The sequence below is a fragment of the Galendromus occidentalis genome, unplaced genomic scaffold, assembly GCF_000255335.2.
Source record: "Galendromus occidentalis unplaced genomic scaffold, Mocc_1.1 scf7180000077448, whole genome shotgun sequence".
Lineage (NCBI taxonomy): Eukaryota > Metazoa > Arthropoda > Arachnida > Mesostigmata > Phytoseiidae > Galendromus > Galendromus occidentalis.
In genome coordinates this window covers 189,558-210,582 of record NW_003805436.1, presented here as the reverse complement: position 1 = coordinate 210,582, position 21,025 = coordinate 189,558, and the positions used below count along the sequence as shown (strand labels likewise).

At 53.2% G+C, this 21,025-nt stretch overlaps 1 protein-coding gene across 1 annotated transcript; it reads right to left on the bottom strand.

Moving 5' to 3' along the window:
• Positions 1–45: 45 nt before the first annotated feature.
• LOC108864289 (dual specificity protein phosphatase 2-like) lies at positions 46–19,262 on the bottom strand. Its single transcript, XM_018639610.2, has 4 exons — positions 18,794–19,262; positions 1,982–2,249; positions 1,673–1,815; positions 46–512 (listed from the first exon to the last, which is right to left on the bottom strand). The coding sequence occupies exons 1-4, from the start codon at positions 19,260–19,262 to the stop codon at positions 46–48; spliced, it is 1,347 nt and encodes a 448-aa protein (XP_018495126.2).
• Between the last annotated feature and the right edge of the window lie 1,763 nt (positions 19,263–21,025).

The window sequence follows — 21,025 nt, the reverse complement described above, 5'->3', positions numbered from 1 at the left end:
CCTCCTCGTTCCCGCATCTCTCTCCTGTTCCTCTTTCTGCTACCCCTAGGGGGAGTAAGGACTCGACGGGCACAAAGGTGTCGTCGGGGACGGGGTAGGACTCGGACTACTGGCCGAACCAGCCGTGGAGCTGTTCACTAGGGACGCCAACGTCGACGGCGAAATCGAAAAATCGAAAGCCGTTCCTTCCGATGGAGTTTTCGGAGAATCAACTCGAGGTGACGGGGAGGCTTGCGTCGAATTGTTATTGTTGCAGGGTATGCTTGTCAGTGGAGACCTTGGCGATCTCTGCGCTGGCCGCGGCGAGAATACCTGACTTTCGAACGAAAGCAGTTGACCCATGAACGAAAAGTTGGGCGAGATTATTTTCCGCCGAGCCTTCACGTGCTCATAGGCGTCCTCCATCCGTAGTCGCAAAGTCGCCATCAGATACGCCATACAGATGGTCGCCGACCGAGAAATACCGGCATGACAATGCACAAGGACTTTCCCACCTGACGAGTTGACGTCATCTGGAATAAAGGGAGAACAATTAGTTTTACTCGTGGTTCAAAGGTGGCTTCCTCGTCGTCGGGGACTTTGTATTTTTCGATGTGCTCTATTGACGATCTCGAGATCAGTAAAAGCGATTGGCCGGCCCGAACTCAGGGAATGTCCGCTCTCGATACGGTCGCGGTCATAATCGTTGCGTTTTCGATCCTGATCCAGTGTCGACCGCTGATTCCAAGGTGGCTTTGGACCCTCTCGCACAAGACAGGGAAGGGGGGGGGAAGATCGGACGGAACTCTTCTTGGAATTTTCATCGGAGAACGAAGTTGGGGAAATCCCCGGAGACGTATCCAGGGTGGGCTGGGCGAGCTTGAACGAGTCTGTAGGGAGAGACTCCCACCTCGGTGGACACCGGGCGAGCGAAAGTTCCCAATAGGATTTCCTGATGGAGTCATGGCTCCATTGTAGGCGGCCAACCTCCGGCTCTCGAGCCGGAGCCTGTTTCCTACACTTCCATCTCGAGACCATGAAGAATGGGAGCGCTCGAAACGGAAGGCTCCGTTCGAGCTCCCTCTAGTTCACCTGGATTATTTCACTTGGTTCCGTTCCTCGAGAACAGCTGACGCGGCAGATCTACGGTGCGCCAGCTCGCGATACGTCTCCGACCGCATCGGTCGCAAGTGTTGGTGCGGAAGGTGGCTACCGCGGCCGTATCCGTTGCGATCTCATGGCTCGCTTCCTAGGCCAAACACTCGGCGGAAGTGAATCGAGCTCGGCGTAAACGAGCAGCAGCGGGTCGGAGCGTGCTGAGCCCAATCTAGTCGTGTGGTTCAGATCAGACCTGACTGGCTACGCCATCTGAATCAACGTAGCTCGCTGCGGCCTGCAATTCCTCGGCCGGAACTACGCCGTAAACGAATAAATTCCCATGTCCCGAGTTGAGAGAGTCTCGATCCGGCAGCTTGGCGTAAGTTTCCATCGGCTTTCCGCGCAAATGGCTTCCGGGACATATAGAGCTCCGCCAGAAATTCTCGTGGATCTCGATTCACGTGATAAATTCACCCGAACCAGCTCCCGAAAAATGGATTTCTCGCGCCTTCTCCCGCAGCTCCTCGCATGCGATCCGATTTGTGAGGGAGGAAACAGTTACCTATTTTACATTCCGCTCGAGGGCTGTACTCACTTATAAATTCAATGGCTCTCCGGAACCAGATGCCGATATCTTCACTAGTTGAATCCTCGATTGGTATCGTCATGTATCGGAATAGATCTTCGAAGTGATTCGGACAGTTGTGAGAGACATTCAACAGCGCGGTGATTTTCAGTCTGAAAACATTGGACGAGAAATCGATAAGTTCGCTGCCATTAGGCGTCCTGACAGGGGCTGGCGACATCAGTACTATCGCATGTGTTCTCATATCAGGCGTCGTGATGACTTCCGCCATGAATTCTATTGATCCACTGGGCTCTGTGCCGGGAGGAAATGCTTCACCTTTGAAGAGTGAGTTTATTGCTGGCATGGTTTTCGCTTCCTAGAAACAAATAAGGTAGGATCTCGACGGGATCCTGTTGGTCTTGTTGATACCAAGGCAGGTTCTTGGTTGACGCTAATGACGGGGAGGAAGAACTCCTCGATAACGACGATAGAGGGGAGAGTGCTGAGGGCCAGTACGAAGGCGAGCCGGGCGTCGTCGAGACTGGGTTCTTCGGTCCAGTCACGCAGAGATGAGGATACTGATGTTGGAACTGTTGGAAGCCACCTGTAATAGACGAGGTTTCTGTCAACTCTTTTGCTCGACTCGGGGTTTCGAAATTTGATGGATGTCGACGCAAATCAATCCGACGAATCGATGGATGAACCGTTCGTCACGGACTTATTTCAGAAGATTCTCAGAAATTGAAACCAGATCGTGTCAATGAGCTGACGCGTGTCACGAGCGAGAATCGTCACGACGATCACTCAGTCAGACCGCAGACGAAGCGGGAAGACTGCGCTTCCGATCGCGAGATTCCCCGGGTTTTCGGAACGATCCATGATTCCGCCCAGAAACTCTGGAATCGACGCCGGGCCTTTTTTATCAAATCTTTCGCTGCTCGCATTCTCCCGTCTTTCTGTTTCCCAACAAGGAAAAAACACAGTGCCCGTTGTCCCGGTTTTTCCGGACTGCTTGTGACCGAAATGTTTTTCGCGCAGCTACTGGCCCGCTCGGATCCGCGGAACGGGAATGTTTTTCTTCCACGGTCCTTCTGATGTCGCCTCGCGTCTCGCGGTTTTGACCCTTCCCCATACGCCGACCCTTTTTTCTGTTTGTCGTGCGTCTCTAGAACGCTCGGGTAAGAAAACCGTACAAGGATTTGAGCCCATACGCCATTGTCGTACGCCAGCCAAGACTGGGGCCATTGCCGACAGCGGCAGCGGAGCACGATGTCGTTGACCGGGCTTGCGTTGATGCCGACGAAGTTGTTGCGAAGACCACAGCAGCGCCAATATCAACGAAAACCACTGGCGGTTCGAACAGCAGCGACCTTTGAGCGGAGGGTGACAGGGCGTGTGAAACGTTCGCCACAGTGTCAGACAGCCAGCCAGCTTGCCGGCATAGGACCCACCGACCGACCACCTTCGCCACCACCACCACCACCACGACCACCACTACGACTGCTACTACCATTCATGCGACGACTCACGCTCTAATTGCCGCACGTTCGTAGTGGTCGTTTACGGTGGTTACGAATTAACAAGCGATCGATGCCTGTTCTTCTAGAACTCAAACGTAATCGAGGAAATCTTGTCGACACCTCATCGGTCGATATCGATCGACCTTTGTTTAAATGACGAAACCGAACCGGGAGGATTATTCAGAGTGGATCGAAGACTACGATGACTGAATACCTGAATACATAGTACGATCGGACGGCTCCTGTTTCTGCTCTTCGCACGTCGCTCGAGATTTCCCCTCGGCTGTGGTCGAACATGACGTCATGTGACTCAAGGAAGACTCATAAGGAAACGATAGAAATCTGAGTGGAGTTCAAAGGAAAATCACCATCGAAATAAACAGATGCCTCGTCATCGGGGTATGCACCGCCGCGCCCTCATCTATCGTCGCGTGAGCAACAACAAGGTCGGCGTTTTCATCATTTCCACTCGGGAGCCTGAAGATTGATATTTCAATCAAGATTTCCGTACTAATCAATCGCCATACGACTTCAGAAGGCGCTTGGGGTAGAAATCGAATAGGTCGCTCCCGGACGCTCGCTCCGATGCACGTACATGAGTCCATCCAAACATATCGTTGCCGCGGAGCACAGTGGACATTGTGCTGTGTTAATCCGCTCGAATCCGACGCCGGAGTTCGAGTGAGTAATTTCGCGAATAGATCGATCTGGGCCACAATCTCCCACAGCAGTCGTCTTCGATCGAATCCTTTGCGACAATCATTCATTCTGAGTGAACCCGCCATTGCCAGCTAGCTCGAGAAGGCCTTTCCGAACTCGATTGTTCGGAGTCCAGTTCACGGAACAATATACTACGATAGTCGAGCTCGACCGGCCACGCAGTGGACCGATCTCGAACCTAAACTCGATCTTGCCGTACGGAAGTCCGACGCTCATTTTGACAAGTCCATCAGCTGGGGCAGGTATGGACCAGCCTACCGATATCTCCTCTGACCGCCGCGCCGCTCCCTAGAGACAGTGCTGAAGAATATCGCTGTACAAATAGATTCGCCCGCGAAACACTGTCTTCGAAGTTCTCCAACATGATGTTGCCAGCAGATTGGCATCGAGCTGAATAGCATTCAAGTGTCGGGTGGACAATACCCGGGCGTTGGAAGCAAGACGGCTTCAGGGCTCTACTACGCTGATCACACTACGCCATTCATCCGGCGAGTCCATTCACCCTTCTCAACTCACTCGCTCGCTGCCTTCCCGCAGGGTCGGTCGAATGAGCGAACGGACGGCCTTGCGTTTTTCCCTCTCCCTCAGCTCTTGGCTTGCAGCAGGGTGTTCGGTCTGTCTATCTGTCTGTTCGTCCGACCGTCGGTGCGTGCCGCTCGCCAGAGAGCCGTCCGGAAGGCTGGTAGCTAGGCTAGACGTCGTCGTCGTTTCATTGCCGGTTGAGGGGGAAGCATAGCTTGCAGCGGCATCGGTGTCAGCGGGCCGAGTTGCGCGCATGCGCATCCGCTGCAACGCTGACGGCAGCCACGAAGACGGCGGCGCGGCGGGCACTCGCGATTCGAACGGGAAACGAACGACCGTCCGAAGAGACTGGGAAGTAGGCTATCTACAATATCCTTCTATCGTCGGCGAAGGCCGCGTTCGAGACTGCACCGAAAAATTCGCAAGGGATACTCGAGTTCCGTCCCGGGTGTAGATATGTATATTTCGCGAGTATCCGACAACAGCAGCGACGACAAAACACGGGGGTGATCGTCCGACATTGACCCAGGTTCGGAAGCACCCTCGGAATCGCAATCCCTCGCACACACCTCGAGATTCCCGCATGGGCGCGCGGTGGTAGCCCCGAGCTCGGACGTTGGGTGTTCGCCGCTCTCGCAGAGATCGGAGCTGCGCTTGGCGATGATGACTGTTCGGGAGATCGTTGGCCGCTTAGTGGTCAGGCGGTTCAACCATGTCCGAGAAAGGTCTGCTTCCATCAGATCACTTTCTAGTCAAACATTACATCAGAGAGGGTTCGGCGACAGTATTCACGATTCGGATTGATGGCAATGGCACCATTGATGACAGCGACGCGACGAAATTATGACACCGCTCAAGGTCGATCGGTCAGGAAGTTGCCAAAGCGGCTGACAGACCGGCGACCCGCCGAATGACAAAAGCCCATGAATGATATCCCATAAGATTGTCAGCGCTGATCCGAGCGCGTCAAGATCCACCGATTGTTCTAGCAATCCTGCTCGGTAGATTCCGTGATTCTTTCCTCAATGGATCTTCAGACGGAGATCGCAGTGACGAGACAGTGTCGTCAGGATTCCTCTGCTCGAGCGCGGATTGCGTAAATGTGAGGACAGGCAAGAGAGCGCAAGGAAAAGAAGAGCGAAGGAAGAGAGACCGAGAATGGGAGCAACAGACAGACGAGAAACGTACGACCGGAGATAGAAGCTGAATGAAACGGGGCTTCCGGGGAAAAAGGGGGAAGGGGGAGACGGAGGGAAGCCACCAGGAAGGACCCCTCCACACCCAAAAAGGAGCTGCTTCTATTTTTAGAAGCAGGACTGCCCACCCCTCGAGCGATCTTGCCCTCCTTCCCCGCCGTCGTCCGAGACGACTACCACTACTGCTCCTTTACCCTTTTCCAGCTTCCATTTTCCCTCCGTCCCTGCGCCTCTTCCCCTCGAGATTTCCAAGGTCTCTTGCCTGCCTGCCTGCCTGCCTTCGTCCCTCCCTCCCGTCTGTTGGAAACTTCTCGTTCGTTCCAGCTCTCTTTCGCTCGTGCGTCCCCTCCGGGGGGAACTCATTCTCCTGGCACGTCCATTGAGACTTCTCTCACCCAGTCTAGTCTGCGAGGCGAACCGTCAACCAGCCAGCCAGCCTACCAAGCAGGAAAGGATACCAGGGCCCGCCCATGTCTCGTAGTCCTGAATCGCGCATCGATCCACGAGGCCCATTCTTCCGTCGGTCTGGGTTTCCGTGTTTCGCAAGCGGCCTGCTGCGGATGGCAGTGGTCCAATCGCTTCCACACTTCCCGACTTCAACCCTCTCTCGCTGCAGCTGCCGTAGACGATTTCAACAACAACAACAAGAACAATAAGCTCGTTGACGTCGCCTTGCGGAGCAACATTGCAGGTGCCCAGCACCTGGGTAGTCTTGCGACGATCTCTTATTCCTCGCGAAGATTTATCGCTTGTTCGGAACGCACGAGCGAATTCCAGAGCCGGTATCGACCCTAAGAGCAATGGACCATGGGATCAGTCCCCCAACGGAGCTTACGTAGGAAAGAGCTGCGGAGGTTTGGCAACATGACCTTCAAATGCATAGAGAAAGAAACACGCATGAGCTCGATCTCAAATGTCAAGGTTGCCGCTCGGAAATGAATCGGGAGCAGACACGAGAATAATATGATTCAGAGCGAAAACATGAATACGATCCCCACGGTCCGTTTGCGCAGGGTAAACTCGGATTAGCGGGGGAGAGGTAGACGACGGAAGAGTCGATGTATGTAGAAGAGACTGGTTCTTCAGCTCGATCGAGAAGATTCCCCTCAGCCGTGGTATTCTGTGGAATATTCCGCCTCTCGGAAGGATTCCCCGCATGAATCAAACAAGCCGGAGGTTCAGCAGCAGGGAAGCGCCTCCAGTTGCCATTGGAGGGAAGGGCAAGCATGTGGGTCAAGGCCATGCGAGGACGTACTTAGGAGCGGAGGCTCTCAGGATATGGGATCTGGCTTCGGCAATGTCTGAGAGGAGCGTGAGATAGGATCCGATACCACTGAGGGCTCCCGCCCGCGCCGCTGCCGGAGAGAACCCGACCGAAACCTCAATAGGAGTCCGGGGCTTGAGATATTAGGTTTGGCAGGCGGAGGACTACTGTGGTGGATTATTATTATTGAAGAATTCCACCACGTCCCAGTTCGGCCCCATGTATCAAGATCCTTTTAGATTCGGGAGGGTGAAGCTGATTGGTGGAGGCTCGCGTCGAGAACGCCTTCAGATTTTTGGCGGGATCCGCGAGTGGCAGCAAGTTCTTCCGAGCTCAAGCATTCGCCTGCTTCCCGGTGCGAGGAGGCCGCTCAGGGACACTGCACCAGGGAAAATTGCGCGCCCTGCTGATCATCATCATTCAGTCTCGCGCGTTCGTCGTCATCATCATTATAATGCGCCTCCCTTGTCTCTGTGGGACCAGAACCCCAGCTCCCACCCTGGGCCAGGGCTCAGATTCCGACAACGTACGCTCCCCGGAAGGAAGAAACTCTCAGAAAGTCTAGGGGCACGCAAGCTCGAGATAAGCACGAACGGCGATGATCCGGGAGGAGCAGCGGCCGATGTGACATAAGAACTTCGATGATGCAACCGTGAGTATTTGGATGGCGCTGGGGCTCGGATCAACGAAGGTGACTGCAGCGTGAGTGGAAGTCATTGAGGAGCTCCCTTAAATAGTTCGGACGTAAACGTCGACAGAATACGTCATAGCCGTTGTCGTCAACGACTACGACTAGATCTTCACACGAGATAAGAATGGCAAGGCCATGCGCGCGGTGACCGGCCACCAACCTAGACGCCTTCTCAACTCATCCATGAATCTCCCGATCGCGCTAAGCAATGAAAATAGTGATGGAGATGGCGCTTGCGGCATCAGGCACGATTGCGAGCGTGTATGCACGTTCAGTCATTCGCAGTATCTCTCCTCCGATCGGCTCCTATGCAGGGAACGCGAACGGTCGATACGGCCACAGAGAGGAACGTTCGACGCGAGCCGGTCTCCTCTCCTTGCTCGGTCGTGACCGACGCATCCGGGACGCCACTCATAAAGTCGGCTTCATCTTCCTTCCATCTTCTGTTCGTTTGCTTTTTTTGTAGCTGCTCTCGGAGGGTTCCAGTTCTCCTCTGAAGTCTCAAATATCAGAAACTTCACTTTGGACCGATCGATTGAGATCTTCCGACGGTCAGTAGTCAGTCCGTTGGGGCAAGCATCCCGAAATCCTGACACGGCCCGGCAAGCTCCGGAGTCGGTGTTCGATTTAATTGTTTTCGGAAAGAAAACTCGCTGGGGAATACAGCAGTATATTTATCCCTCCCTCCGGAGACCCTTTAAAGATGTCTCCGGATGGACGAAAGCACAACGCACGGAAGAAGGTCCAACGGTCCTCGGCTTGGATGAAGCAACACTGTTGCCGAGTTCTGGGTATCATTTCGAGCAGTACCAACGGTTATCCCTTCCGGCGGAACTGTTGTCGTCGTCGACGCTGCTACTACTGCCGGATCGCAGGTCGCTCGGTCGTTTTCTACTCTGATCGCTCCGTTCACAACCAGCAGCGGCGGCGGCAGCAGCGGCAACTCCAACCGTCTCATTGTTCATCTCGACGAGCAGCCACGTCCAACCGTCGGCTCTGTGCTTGCCTGAACACACCGTGCTTACCTAGCAGCTACCTGTCACAGGCTGCGCGCGGTGCGTACGCAACGTACTTTTCGTTCTACGGCTGGCGGGCGCCAACCGCCGGAAGCGTTCGTTCAACGAGAGGAAGAATCTCACACGACCGAAAACGGGACATGTTCCCGGATCGTCGTCATTATTGTTCTCATTGTCGTCCAAGTCGCCACCATGCTACGGACGGTACGAATTTTACGCGCCGTACTGTTAGACCCGACCCCGAATTTTTCGAATTCGTTCATCGAGAGAGAACGTCGGTGTGTTTTGTCTCGAGTTCGGTCATCTGAGCCCCCTCGATCGTCCACCCAGTTTGAGGAATCAAGTCCTGTCGCCGGATCGAGAGCAAGTACCGAATAATTCGAATTTCCACCAGCAGCTTGAGATCGGGATACCGACGAGCACAGCCGGCCGGCCGAGGATCGAGCGACCGGCAGACCTGATCTGGATTCCGTACAGGTGCACGGTCCGCCAACGAACCCATAGACCTCCGAAGAAGGGTCCATCGTCGACTTTGTCTGACTGACTAAGAAGATCTTCTCACAATTAGTCGCTAAAAGGAAGCGAGTGAACCGACGGCAGCGGCGACACCAACCAGGGCGAAATCGACCGCGGAGACGACGACGATGAGGAGGTCTGAGCTTCGACGACAACAACAATAACTCTTATCGAGTTTAATTATTGTAGCCGACACTAAAGGCCAGCTCATCCGCCGCTCGATTTTCCTGGGCGGATGGCTTGCTCCTCTATCGAAGCCGTAGACGACGCCGCCGACCACCACCACCGTCAAGATGGAGCTCGGCGGCTCCGTCGTCGGCTAAATGGCCTTCCTACTTTCTTAATCTTCCGTTTCTCGCTCCCTCGATGCTTAATGTCTACCAATCGCCCTCTTCCTTGTGACTTTCTCGGTGTTAGGAGATCCGGAGTGATTTCCACGCGGAGAGACCGGCGAACCATTGACTTCTTTTACCATCTGATTAATCTATCGATCTATTCAGTCCATCATGTCGCCTGTACGAAGTTCGTAAACACGTCTATCTGTCACTCAGTGATTCATTCCACTCTTCATCCACGGCCACGTCTCGAATCGCTTTCCCGGCGAAAGATGCCGGATGATTGCGCTCAATATCTCGAGGTCTCTTGCTATCGAACGTTGAAAGAATCAGGCGCCGAAATTCCGGCCACGTTGATCGAAATAGAGAACTCCCTCGGACACATACCTGGAAAGAATGAATAGGACCTTAGTCTTCGCTCCAAAATTATATCCACAAAGTACGTAGAAAGCATCGAGCGATGGGAATTAATGCCAATTCGACGGAAATACACCGCGTTTCGGGAAATGACCGAGGTCAGCATTGAGGTCTTTGATACCCTAGAAATGCTCGCACGGTGCTCCCATCTAGGGAGTATCTCTTAGTGCGACCTCGGCCCAGATATATGTATTATATGTATGAGGGTCATTCGAAGAGACGGGGAGCTTCTCCTCATTCGAAGCGAATCTAATCTCATTCCGACGGGACACCGGAATCAAGTGAAAGAGGGATGTCTCTGGCCCCGGGAGCTGAGACTGGTCTGTGAATGCTCTGCTTAATCATCTAGGAATTCCCTCCGCGTAGCCGATCAGGTGCTCCTCGAATCGGGCAGAATGTCTCTGCTAGGAAGATGGATAAAAATCGGAAACGTCGAACTCGTTCGTAAGGTTGATGCCACCCGGTCGACGAGCTAGAGGATCTCAGATAGCCAACTCCAGGCTCTGTGTTTGTACACGGATTCACAGACGAGCAACCGATGGATAGAAACATGGCCGGACATACGGACGGGTCACCATTAGGCTCCTCTTGAAGGAGGAGAAGAAGAAGACGACGACGACGTCGGCAACTACGACGAAGCAGGGGCCTCTTTCACATTGAAACCAAAAAGAAAAAGAAGAAGAGAATAAAGAAAGAGGTCCGAGCGAGCGAGCGGTCCAGAGAGCCATGCAGCGACTGACAGCGAGGAACACTGACTGACTGAAAGAGCAAGCGAGGCTGTACCCATCGAGCTGCGTACCTGGCCACCCGAAGAAAAAGAAAGATCAGAGCAAAGAACCACCAGCGAACACTGCTGCTCCGAAGCAACGCTCGGCTCGAAAACGACTTCGATCGCCCCGTGTAGACGTACTCGAGGGGCAGGCAGGATAAGCAATCGATGGACGGCCGAGCCCGCGCATCATAACACAAAGCTGTGATGAACGTTCCGCGAAAGAAATAATAACCCAAACTCTTGGAATTGTCGAATTCGAGCACTTCTGACGTTTTCGACGCGTCACCCACGAACGTCTCAAGTCTCGCTCTCGCGTGGGTGCCAGCGAGCGACGATCCGAACCCATTGAGCTGACAGAACGTCGAACAATGCTGAGGCGACGACAACACTTCCTCGAATACGGTTTACATGCTGCTTATGAGTTTTTCGGAAAGCGATAATGTCCCTCGGGCGCTTCGAAACTCTTGAAGATTCCCTTGAAGGCTCCCGCTCGACGGATACGTTCTACTCATTGAACATCAACCCTCCGTTCTCTGCTTTCTTCGTTCGCTCGTTCGCAACGGTTCCTATGACACAATCGAATCCGTTGCGGGCAACGGACACGACAACGAAGGCGATTCAAGAGACGGGCCGACGAACGTACGCGCATAAACAGAACACGTTCAAAGCGAGCACACACAAGAACACTCGGCTACTCCTCATTCAATTCGAGGACCGCACCTCACCCCCCGTCAAGAATTCCGCCGTCGACGTTGAGAGTCCGTTGAGGAAAAAGATTCGTTGCCGTCATCAATGACGGCACGTTCTACAACGACTTCACCTCGATCATCAGCATCTTCGGAATTCCGCCGCTTAAGAAGCGTTCTGAGACGCCGCCGCCGCCACCTGAGACGTTCCCAGCAACGGAAACAGCAGCGAGAGACCACTGCAGAATCCTTTCCGGCGGCGGGGACATCGGCAGAGAATAAGACGAAATAATTTTCAGCAAAACCCAAATTACCACAATGGACCTTCCTCAAAAGAAACGGATCGATGATTCTAGTCGCTTCTGAGGGGAATTCCGGAAGCAACATCGCGAGAGATCAGGTCCCTCATTCGAGAGAAAAGTTCCGGCTTCTCATCGCAAACATTCCGGAAGTCAGCCACCGGAGACGAAGGACGTCCAGGTGCGACGTGACTGACGAGATGGAGCCATGACATGCTCATGAATTCGTGTAGAGCCGTGAGCCCGACCATGTGACCGGCGGGACTTTCGCCAGCGTGACCATATCCACTGCGACCCTAACAGCCATGTTTGGCGTCGCAATCGTCAGCGATGTCGTTATTAGCGTTTGCATGACATCGATTGTCTCTGACGTCGCGACGGAATAGTCGACACTGTCGACGACGAGTTGGGATATCACCGCCTGCCAAACCACACTGGAGACGACAATACGTAGAGCACAATATACGCCGAGCAAGGGGGGCTTTGGGGAACGCAGGGGTTTGATGCCGATGCCGTCTCGTCGTCCACGGGCTTCGACGTGGGCAGGGGCCATTCGCGAGTTTCTGGCGAGCTCTGCGATCCAGACGCCCATCAGATGAAGGTAGGGAAGGTAGATAGGCAGGTCGGGGGCTTAGCTAGTTCTGTCAGGAACATTTATGCCATATTTAGCTGAGCTGCTCAAAATAGCGTTTGTCTGTACAGCTCTCTAATACCAGAGCGCATGCAAGCAACTAGGCACGCTCAGTGGGCAGCTAGTGGGCAGACTCCTCTCGTTCGTCGCTTTGATGACTCCCCAAAAGCGGAGCAGAATCGAGTGGATGCCCTCGGATTAAAATGAGACTCCGCTCGAACCCACGCGCCCAGATCACACAGGGCTGACATGAGACTGTGACGTCCCATGATTTTGGTATACCTACTCACGATTTGAGGATCCGCGGAAAATCCGAGGATCATCCCCATCGGAAACCATGAGCATCGTTCGATTTGAGGGTATATACCCCGAAATGGAAAGTCAATTCCCCATTCCAAGATTTCGATTTGGGTGCGCTCCGGATCCTCACGACCCTCATCTCTATTCCATCAGATCAGAGGTTTCTATTTCACCGGCTGGATTCCTCCTGCAGGCTGACCGTGAGCCTCGAGGAGCGTCTCTTGTATACTCCACATTCTTTGGATTTCAGACGCGCATTCTTCCCCCGCGTCCCCTAAACACGAACTTCTCCCTCTTTTTTCTCGAAATGCATCCGAGCCCAATCTCAGAATGAGCTCTCGACGCTGCGCATCTCGGGAATATCGTTAATTCTTCGGTTGCACGGTTCGTTCCACGCTTTATCCGCATGGGAATAAGAACCGGAGCCAACCGGAATTCTTTTTTGAAACAAGGACGACTGGAAACTCGAATGTAGAAAGGGATTGACGATCGGGGAATCATTCGACTGGAACAATCATTCGAGGAGCGGATTGACCTCGAGCTCGATTTCGGAGATTGATTTAAAGCTGCTCGGTCCGGCTCGAGAGCGGCCAGAGAAGCGCCAGAAGAAAATCACCGTATTCCTTCTTCTCCTTTCGGGGTACCTGTTGTGCAGTGGCAAGCAGTCTTTTTCTCCGGGGCCCCTGGGGTCAAGGCACTCGATGATCTGGTGGCTGCGCTCGCTCCTTTTTCTACCGTTGCTCGGTTTGTCTAGTCGACTAGCCGGTGGTTGGCGATCGTCTGCCTGTGTTACCTTCTTTTCCTTCTTACCAACACATCCCTCCTTCGTATTCGACATCGCTGCTGGCTGCCGGGCCGACGGTGTCGCTGCTGGCTACTGGCTCGACGGTGTCGGACGCGGATACCCGTCCCGTCGTACAATAACGAGAAACGAGCTCTGCGTGTCTTCGGCCAAACTTTTCAAGCCAAGCAAGGTACCCTGCCAGAAGCGGCCCGCCAGACAGACTGACCGACGGTCATGCAAGTCAGAGCGAACCGGTTGGAGCTCTAATTTCCGAAACCGACTTCGTTTCAGTAGTCTCCGAATCGGAGCTAGACCGGGATTGTTCCAGCGTCGATTGGGCCGTCGTTTCACCCACATAGCGCTTCGGTGATATGGTTATAGCATGCCCTCCGATGTCGTCGTAGAGCATGAAACGATGGCTGAAGGGAAGCCACGCGGGCGGACTGGCGGGCGTGCAGCTGCTGTTTCCAGCATCGCTCTACTCTAGAGTACGGATCCTTATCAAGCGTCACTGCCAAACTCGGTGGACTTTGACTCGCTAGACCGTTTTCCGCCCGCCCGTTCAACTGCTCGCTCGAACGACCAACAAGGCTTGAAGGCTCGGAATCCCCACGGTTGACTGGCGACCTATTCATACTCGTCGATATGTTTCGATGAATACGGCGTCGACGAAATATCAAACCGCAGCAGCGCGTGAGTCATTAGTCTGCTAAGGTCGCCCGTGATTGCCCTGATCGCCGGAAGCAACGGAAATCGGGGGAGGCTCACTCGACACTGGGATCGGTGTTCGAACTCTCTTCCGCATGTGGAGTTCCTCCCGGCTCGAGAATCAAGTTCTCACACAATTTTCAGGGGATCACTGCCATCAGCTTTTTATTCTCCGATTCGATCGGGGAATAGGATCCCTCCGAATGATCGAATTGAATCTCGCGAGGCGCACTGCACCTGTTGAGCAGGAATCGGCATGCATTCAATTACAGCCGATCCGGATTAGGAGCTCCTGACATTTATGGGTTCAATCGTATGCGGTACTTTTATGGCAAAGTTCCGGATACGGGAATCGAGCACGGTTGCCGAGAACGATCACTGGTCTTTGGCTCTTGACTTCTCATTTTCGTCAAAATTGTTTAATTCTGCGAATTACATTGGGTTACTGACAAGTGGCTTGGAAAACATAAGCGTCCGATGAGCGTCCTTAAGCAGAGCTTGGGAGTCACGCCGCTTGTGGGAGTCCGTGGAGCTGGGATCGTCGGCTGTGATCGAGAAGCATGCATGTACATCGGTGTGTTCTGCGACGAAAGGCTGCCTGGGTAGCAGCAGCTTTCGGCGGACGCTATTACTCAATCGTCACTTTTCCTGTGACAAGCAATTTGCGATAATTGCGAACGAGAAATACTCATAATCGACTATTATCGATTTGTTTTTTCGTCACGACCGACTAGATATTCGATCGCTCCAATGGCGATTACGAGAACACCTCGCGCGCCGATGCCGGGGTGCCGAAGACGAAAGCAAAATCGGAGCAGAACTTACAAAACCTCAACAGAACTCTCCGGCGACTCCACGAGAGTACCCGAGGACGGACAGACAACCGAACGGGCGTGGAACTTAGGGAGCGGTTGCAAAGTGAGGAATGTCCCCCGGACATAACAATAGGCAAGTCATACCCTTGCGGACTGATTTGACATGTGTAATTCCAGCTCGAAGCGAAGGAGCCCTGCTTGGAAGGAGCTTCTGTTCAGCTCAATGAAGTCGATGACGGCGTCGGTGCCGCTGATAACCTGGAGTATTGCGTGACAGAAGTTCTCTAAGCTACACCGGAGGGACCTGAAGGCCATATATATTGTCATTGTTGTCGTCGTCGTCAGATGGAGGCTCCTCGGTTCCCACTGCGACATCCGTCAGATATAGGTCCGGCCGAAAATATTCGATTTCTCCGATGAACACGACGAAGTACACGACACGGGTTCCCTCCAGAAGAAAATAATGACTTGCAGACAATACGGAACTTCTAGCGCTTCCCTCTGGCCGATAAACGTGTGTTTCAGGAGCCAAATTTCTCTTGGCTACGATTCCAGGAACTAATCCTCAATGGAGGCGGCCGCCGACAAGCCGTCGTGATCGAATTTATATTGACCGAGCTTATATTCAAGTTCTTGCACGAAGACGACGGTGGCGGTATCGGGATCGACGTCGACCGCTAATATAAGTATGGGAGTCATGGCGAAACGGAAAGCAGCAGCCGCGAGTTGTAAACATTTGACAGGAAACAGGATAGGATAAGATACAGCGAAAGTCGACGAGAGATTTCAATGCTCATTGTTTACGTGAGACAGCGAGCGAATGGCACGCAGCTATTCAACGATCATTCGAAGACGTGGTGCGGATCATCACTGAAATCACGCTGAGAGAGGGCTCCCACTAGCTGTTCATTGAGTGTTCTGATAAAATCACGGCGCAAAGCCGGCAAAGATCACTGCAAGGTCATCTCCAGAGAGATCGATGTAGATTTTCTAGAGGAAAAATCGCTCGAAAGTTCATCTACTCAGTTTACGTTTTTGCGAAAAATTTCCAGTGAGGAGCCAATGATTCTTCCGGCAGGAAGGGAGACCGAGGACGTGGTAAGTGTTCCGGAATCAGAACCGGCCATGGCGGCGGATGGAGGCTTGGATTTGGAATTTATCAGATTCTCGGCGTGAACCTTGCAGATACGATCGATCCTCTGAGCGTTTACCGCACTGCGAGACCCGATAGACTGATAGGTTTCTGACCTATATAGGCGTTAGGAGGAGCTTCCGGGAAGTCATGCGCACTGGATAGAATCGCAAAGTCAGATTACGAAGATATCGGAATGAATGAAGGAACGAGTTGAGTCAGATTACCGAAAACAATGATCCTAGATTCCTCTATGGCTACCACCGCCAACGGCCACCTCGCCAAGCTCCCTTTCGCTCTCACTGTCACGGATCGATTTCATAGTCGCCTGTTCATAGCTCGAGAGTAAACTTTATCAAACGCGACCGAATCTCTCAGTTGACGTGATCCTCGTAAAATCATTGAGGGACCTGAGAGAATGGGAACCTGCGTCAGGAGCTCATTTACGCTTTAGAATCGAGAATCGAATGAGCACATACCGTCTCTCGGAGATGCGGTCATAAACATCACGTCAGGGATCATTCAAGCGCCGATTCCTCGACGGAAGCTCACGTGTGTTCCCTCGATGCACGTAAACGACTTCGAGCGCCAAGATAGCGACATCTTTGTGCTCGTTGGCGCCGCAACCAAAGCCAGTATGTGCGTACGCGCAGTCGTGCGTTTCTGCGTACGTGTGTGGGTTTTGTAGTACGCGCGAAGTATTAGTAACGCCCAAAGACCGAGCCCACGTACGGATGCGAATGGGCCGCCTCGCAAACGGGCGTCCATTAAAGAATCGAGGCTACGGTACATCGTCAAACGACAGCTCTCTCTTTGATCTCATTCTACGGTGTGAAAACGAACACGGCGCGGACATCTACGGCTCGACAGCGACAGGTGCGGCGGCTGCTTTCAAGGCGACGATAACTTGAATGATGCAGACCTGTCCACCACTGGGTCAGACTCTGGAGCCGCGTTCGGGAAGCCAAACTCGGAACTCTCAGCCGAACAAACAAACTTATCCATCGATGGTTCCTCCCGCTTCAGTCTCTCGGGTTCCCCGAGAAAATGAGGAATCGAGCCCCGCGTAGAATGCATATGACACCGAAGATTGATCAGTCACCAACAGTCCAACAGTCATTGACGGGATCAATGACCGACTTGGATATCGCAAGGAACAGGTGTATGGATTTTCAAATGCGATGATCATCGACTCGGGAGAAATCCGATTCACCGTGAGCTCGCAACATCGAACATGAATCGCTCAATCCCTGATCCGGCCCGAGGGCAATGAAGCTCCTGCGATCTCCCTGATAATCATGAATCGGAAGTCTCGAGTCTCAACATAAACTGCCCCCCGATGACTGACTGAGACTCAGAGTTTGTGTCGTACGGAGGGATGATAAGACAGTTTATCATCAGAAGCCTCGTCTAGGGAATTAGGAGAGATTCGATGGGAATTTTTGAAGGCAGAGCATTCAGAGAAACCTCTCTTTACGTCCCGCTAACATGTGCTCCAACAACGGCCCCTCCAATGCGTTCTATGGAAGTTAGCAGACGTTGATACAGCTTTCGGAAGCAGAGAGATGAATGAACATCAGTCATTCATCGAAACGGAGCTTCGAGCCGTAATCGACTACTCTGCGTCTGCGTAATCGCAATTTTCGGCGGGAATTATATATTTTCCCCGTCTTCTCATTTTTCGGCATGATTCACAGAAGAGCGATTTCCGGAGCGGCCATTGAACGTCGAGCAAGCACGATTCCTCTTGACTAGACAACTCAATAGGAGTGTTTCTGAATAAACGTAAGAATGACCTTTGCGAATGGCAAGGGGGAGGGAGGAAACGAATGAACGAACCAACCAACCAACCAAGCGACCGACCGACGACCATCCACAACACGGTCGAGCACTATCCTTGAATCCGTCTGTCTGTCAGTCCGCCGGGTAGTACGTCGATTACCAGAGTTTTTTCATTATTGGTTCCAAGAGAACTTCATCTTTTCGTATGAAGCCCGAATCGCAGATCCTCAGCCTCTTCCCGCTGAATACGTACGATGAAGACCTTGACACCATCGAGGTAATGACTGCCGAGCGGAAACATTTTAAGCGGAAAGTCATCCCATTGTCGAGCCTCTGTTGTCATAATTTGGGTATTCTGGGCGCCTTTCGTGATTAGCAAAACTCAGCACCGCTCGCCAGCCGTCGGAGCCTGATCCCATGGAAATTGGGAGCACCGTATCGTCGCGCCTGGATCGAGCTCATCGAGCAGCTAATGGTGAGCCAGATATCGGTGTCGTCGTGAGAGGATTGCTCTTATCCAAAACTTATCGCTTTGGTCTTGTTCCACGCCGTTATGCTTCCGGGGGAGGCTCACAGTTTCCAAGACCGTCGCTTCCGTCCTTCTCGGTATCTTGCGACTCGGACCGGCACCCGAGATGGCTATCGATGCTATCAGACGCCCTCGTAGTTCCGCCGGGTGAATGAGTGAATTCCACGCCTAGTTACATGTTAATTCTCTCCGGTAGAGCCTTACGGTGCGAAACGTGCGGGGCTACGAGATCATGCTCCTATGCGGTCCGTGAGCAAGTCCATATACATATATTCCACGGTTCCCGCCGACGAATCTCTTTACCTAGCGTGATCAGCGGATGAGATCAATCTATTGAAGATCGAAATTTTCCTCTGCATTCCACACGAATCGGGAAGATTTCGTGTCGTTCCGCAGATCACGAGCTCTCCCGGAATCCTTGAGAGCATGGAAGATCAACGCCATGAAGTTGCAATGGGAAAATTCTCCGCGAAACCGTCGATGACAATTCCATTGGGTCATGGTTTAACTTACCTTCGAGAATGTAGACGTTGTTGATCCGAGCTTCATTCTGGAGACATCTCGCTACAAAGGCCGCCATTGAATTCGGTCCCGCGCTGGCAGATTCCTCGTACAACACAATCGGAGAGTAGAGTCCTTTCCGAAGTCGTTCCCTGACCTCGCGATCAGTGATCACTGTTCGTAAGGGAGGTTTATTTCCGAGTCTTCTCCGCAAGATCGCAGGACATTGGACGTTCACTGAGCCGACGATGTGCCGATCGCTGTGGGCTAGGAACGTCCTGCAGTCGAGGATGAGGATGCGAGACTCTTCGTCGAGAGGCGGCGGTGAACTTTCTTCCAGATGATTTCGAAGGTTTTCGCACGAGAACGATAACGCCATCACGACCTGGTAGGGCTGTTGCATAGGACCAGGCGATCGGGGGCCCTTAGTGCTTGCCTTGCTACCAACAACAAACATGGGATTTTGAAGCAAAAGGGGCATCTGGCCCGATAGGCAGGCCGCCGACTGAGTTCGTCTTCGATTCGAATGAACGCAAACACACGCACACACAATCCCAACGCTGCCGCACGTTGGAAGCTCCGGCTTCGGTCAGCGCGCCTGCTAACCAGCCCAGAGCGCGGTCAGCCTAAACGTAGGCCACCGACTCTGGTCGGGAGCGTTCCGATAAAGTACGCTTGATTCGACGACGCGGGAATATCCGACAATGCTGCTGCGACTGTTGCCAGCACCGACTCGATTCGCAGCAGCAACAACAGCACACACACGACGCTGCCGCCGCTGCTGTTGATACTGTTGTTGTCTCGATGTGATTCCACGGAGCTCTCGGCTCTCCGCAACGAGCTACTCGACGACACAAACTCCCACGTTGAGGAAAACTCGCATGAAGAGATCACCGATCGAAAACGCCACACAAAAGGCCGACGATGCGCACTATTGCCGTTTCAGGAGATCGAGATTTGAATTTTGCGCCACAGTACTAGCATCCTCCCTCACTGCCCGACGCCGACGCACCAACTGAACGATTGGGCTAGCCGCTCTGTCGACGCTGCTGCTGCTTCTTCTTTTTTACCCTCTCTCTCCGTAATCGTCGTCGTCCGCTGCTGCTAATCTCGCCTAGCAACTGGGGACGCGGCTCGGAAGGAGGAGGAATGCCGCCTCCGCGTGATCAACAAGATCCTCTGTTGGGGGAGAGAGTGAATGAAGCGCGCGCGCGAATTCAAATTCGGCGCTGGAGCCTTGGATTAGGAGAGGCAGCGCTCGGTAGAAATTGCGTCGATTGTAGATGTAGATAAATATCGAAATCTGGGAAGACCTCTCGGGAAAGTGTATTTCTCAAAGCGGGTGAGCTGTGGGACCTTCGACTTCAGTGATAGATGGCGCGATCTTATGATACTGTGAGCGAGCGGACCCTGGGAACTGAACACGCGCTCGTCCTGACACGATAAAAATTGGCTCATTCTAAGTCAGACGACGAACCCCATCGGACCGATGCTGATCTTCCCCGGGATCGGATATCCTGCAGCTAGTCCTCGGATCTCGGCGAGGGATCAATGCTCGCGGTCGATTGTTTCGTAATCGTTCCGTGAGAGGATATACCCGCAGTGGTCTAAGCGAAACCCCAGGTCCGCTCAGAGTATGGGGAGCGTATATGTCGGTTATGGTCAGAATTTCTGAGAAAGATGCCCCTGTCGTCGGTCCGATCCGGAAAGTCCGCCGCAGGCCGAAACCGCGCGCCAAGGGCCGGGAGCAGACGACGGCAATCGCCGAAACAGCAAAGACATTTGACCGCGAAGGAAGATGGCGCGTGGCTTCTCATTGCCCGCTCCACATTAGCGCGGGAAAAGCTGCGCCATCAAGTCCCGCGATCCAGGATTCTTCGAGCGCACTGTCGCGCTCGGGAAAGAAAAACCCATGGCGACGTCAAGCTATTTTGACAGCAGAGAATCACGAAATCGACGTTGAAGTTGCGAATTGAGCCCGGCTCTCCATACAGATGAACAAGTTCTCACCAGCTCATGTTGGGAGACGCGCGTCGTCGACAACATTATTCGCTGTCTCCGGTGTACTCACGCTACGCCAATCTATGACCATTTGTTCAGATGGACTCCATAAGAAACAGCATTATGTCACAGCGACGTGTCTTCCATGACCCTTGGGGAAAACAGGTGTAAGGAACTCGGCTCGGGGCCGCGAACCCGAAATTCACTTTATCCTATCGGGGCTGGACTTGTTCGCACCTGCGC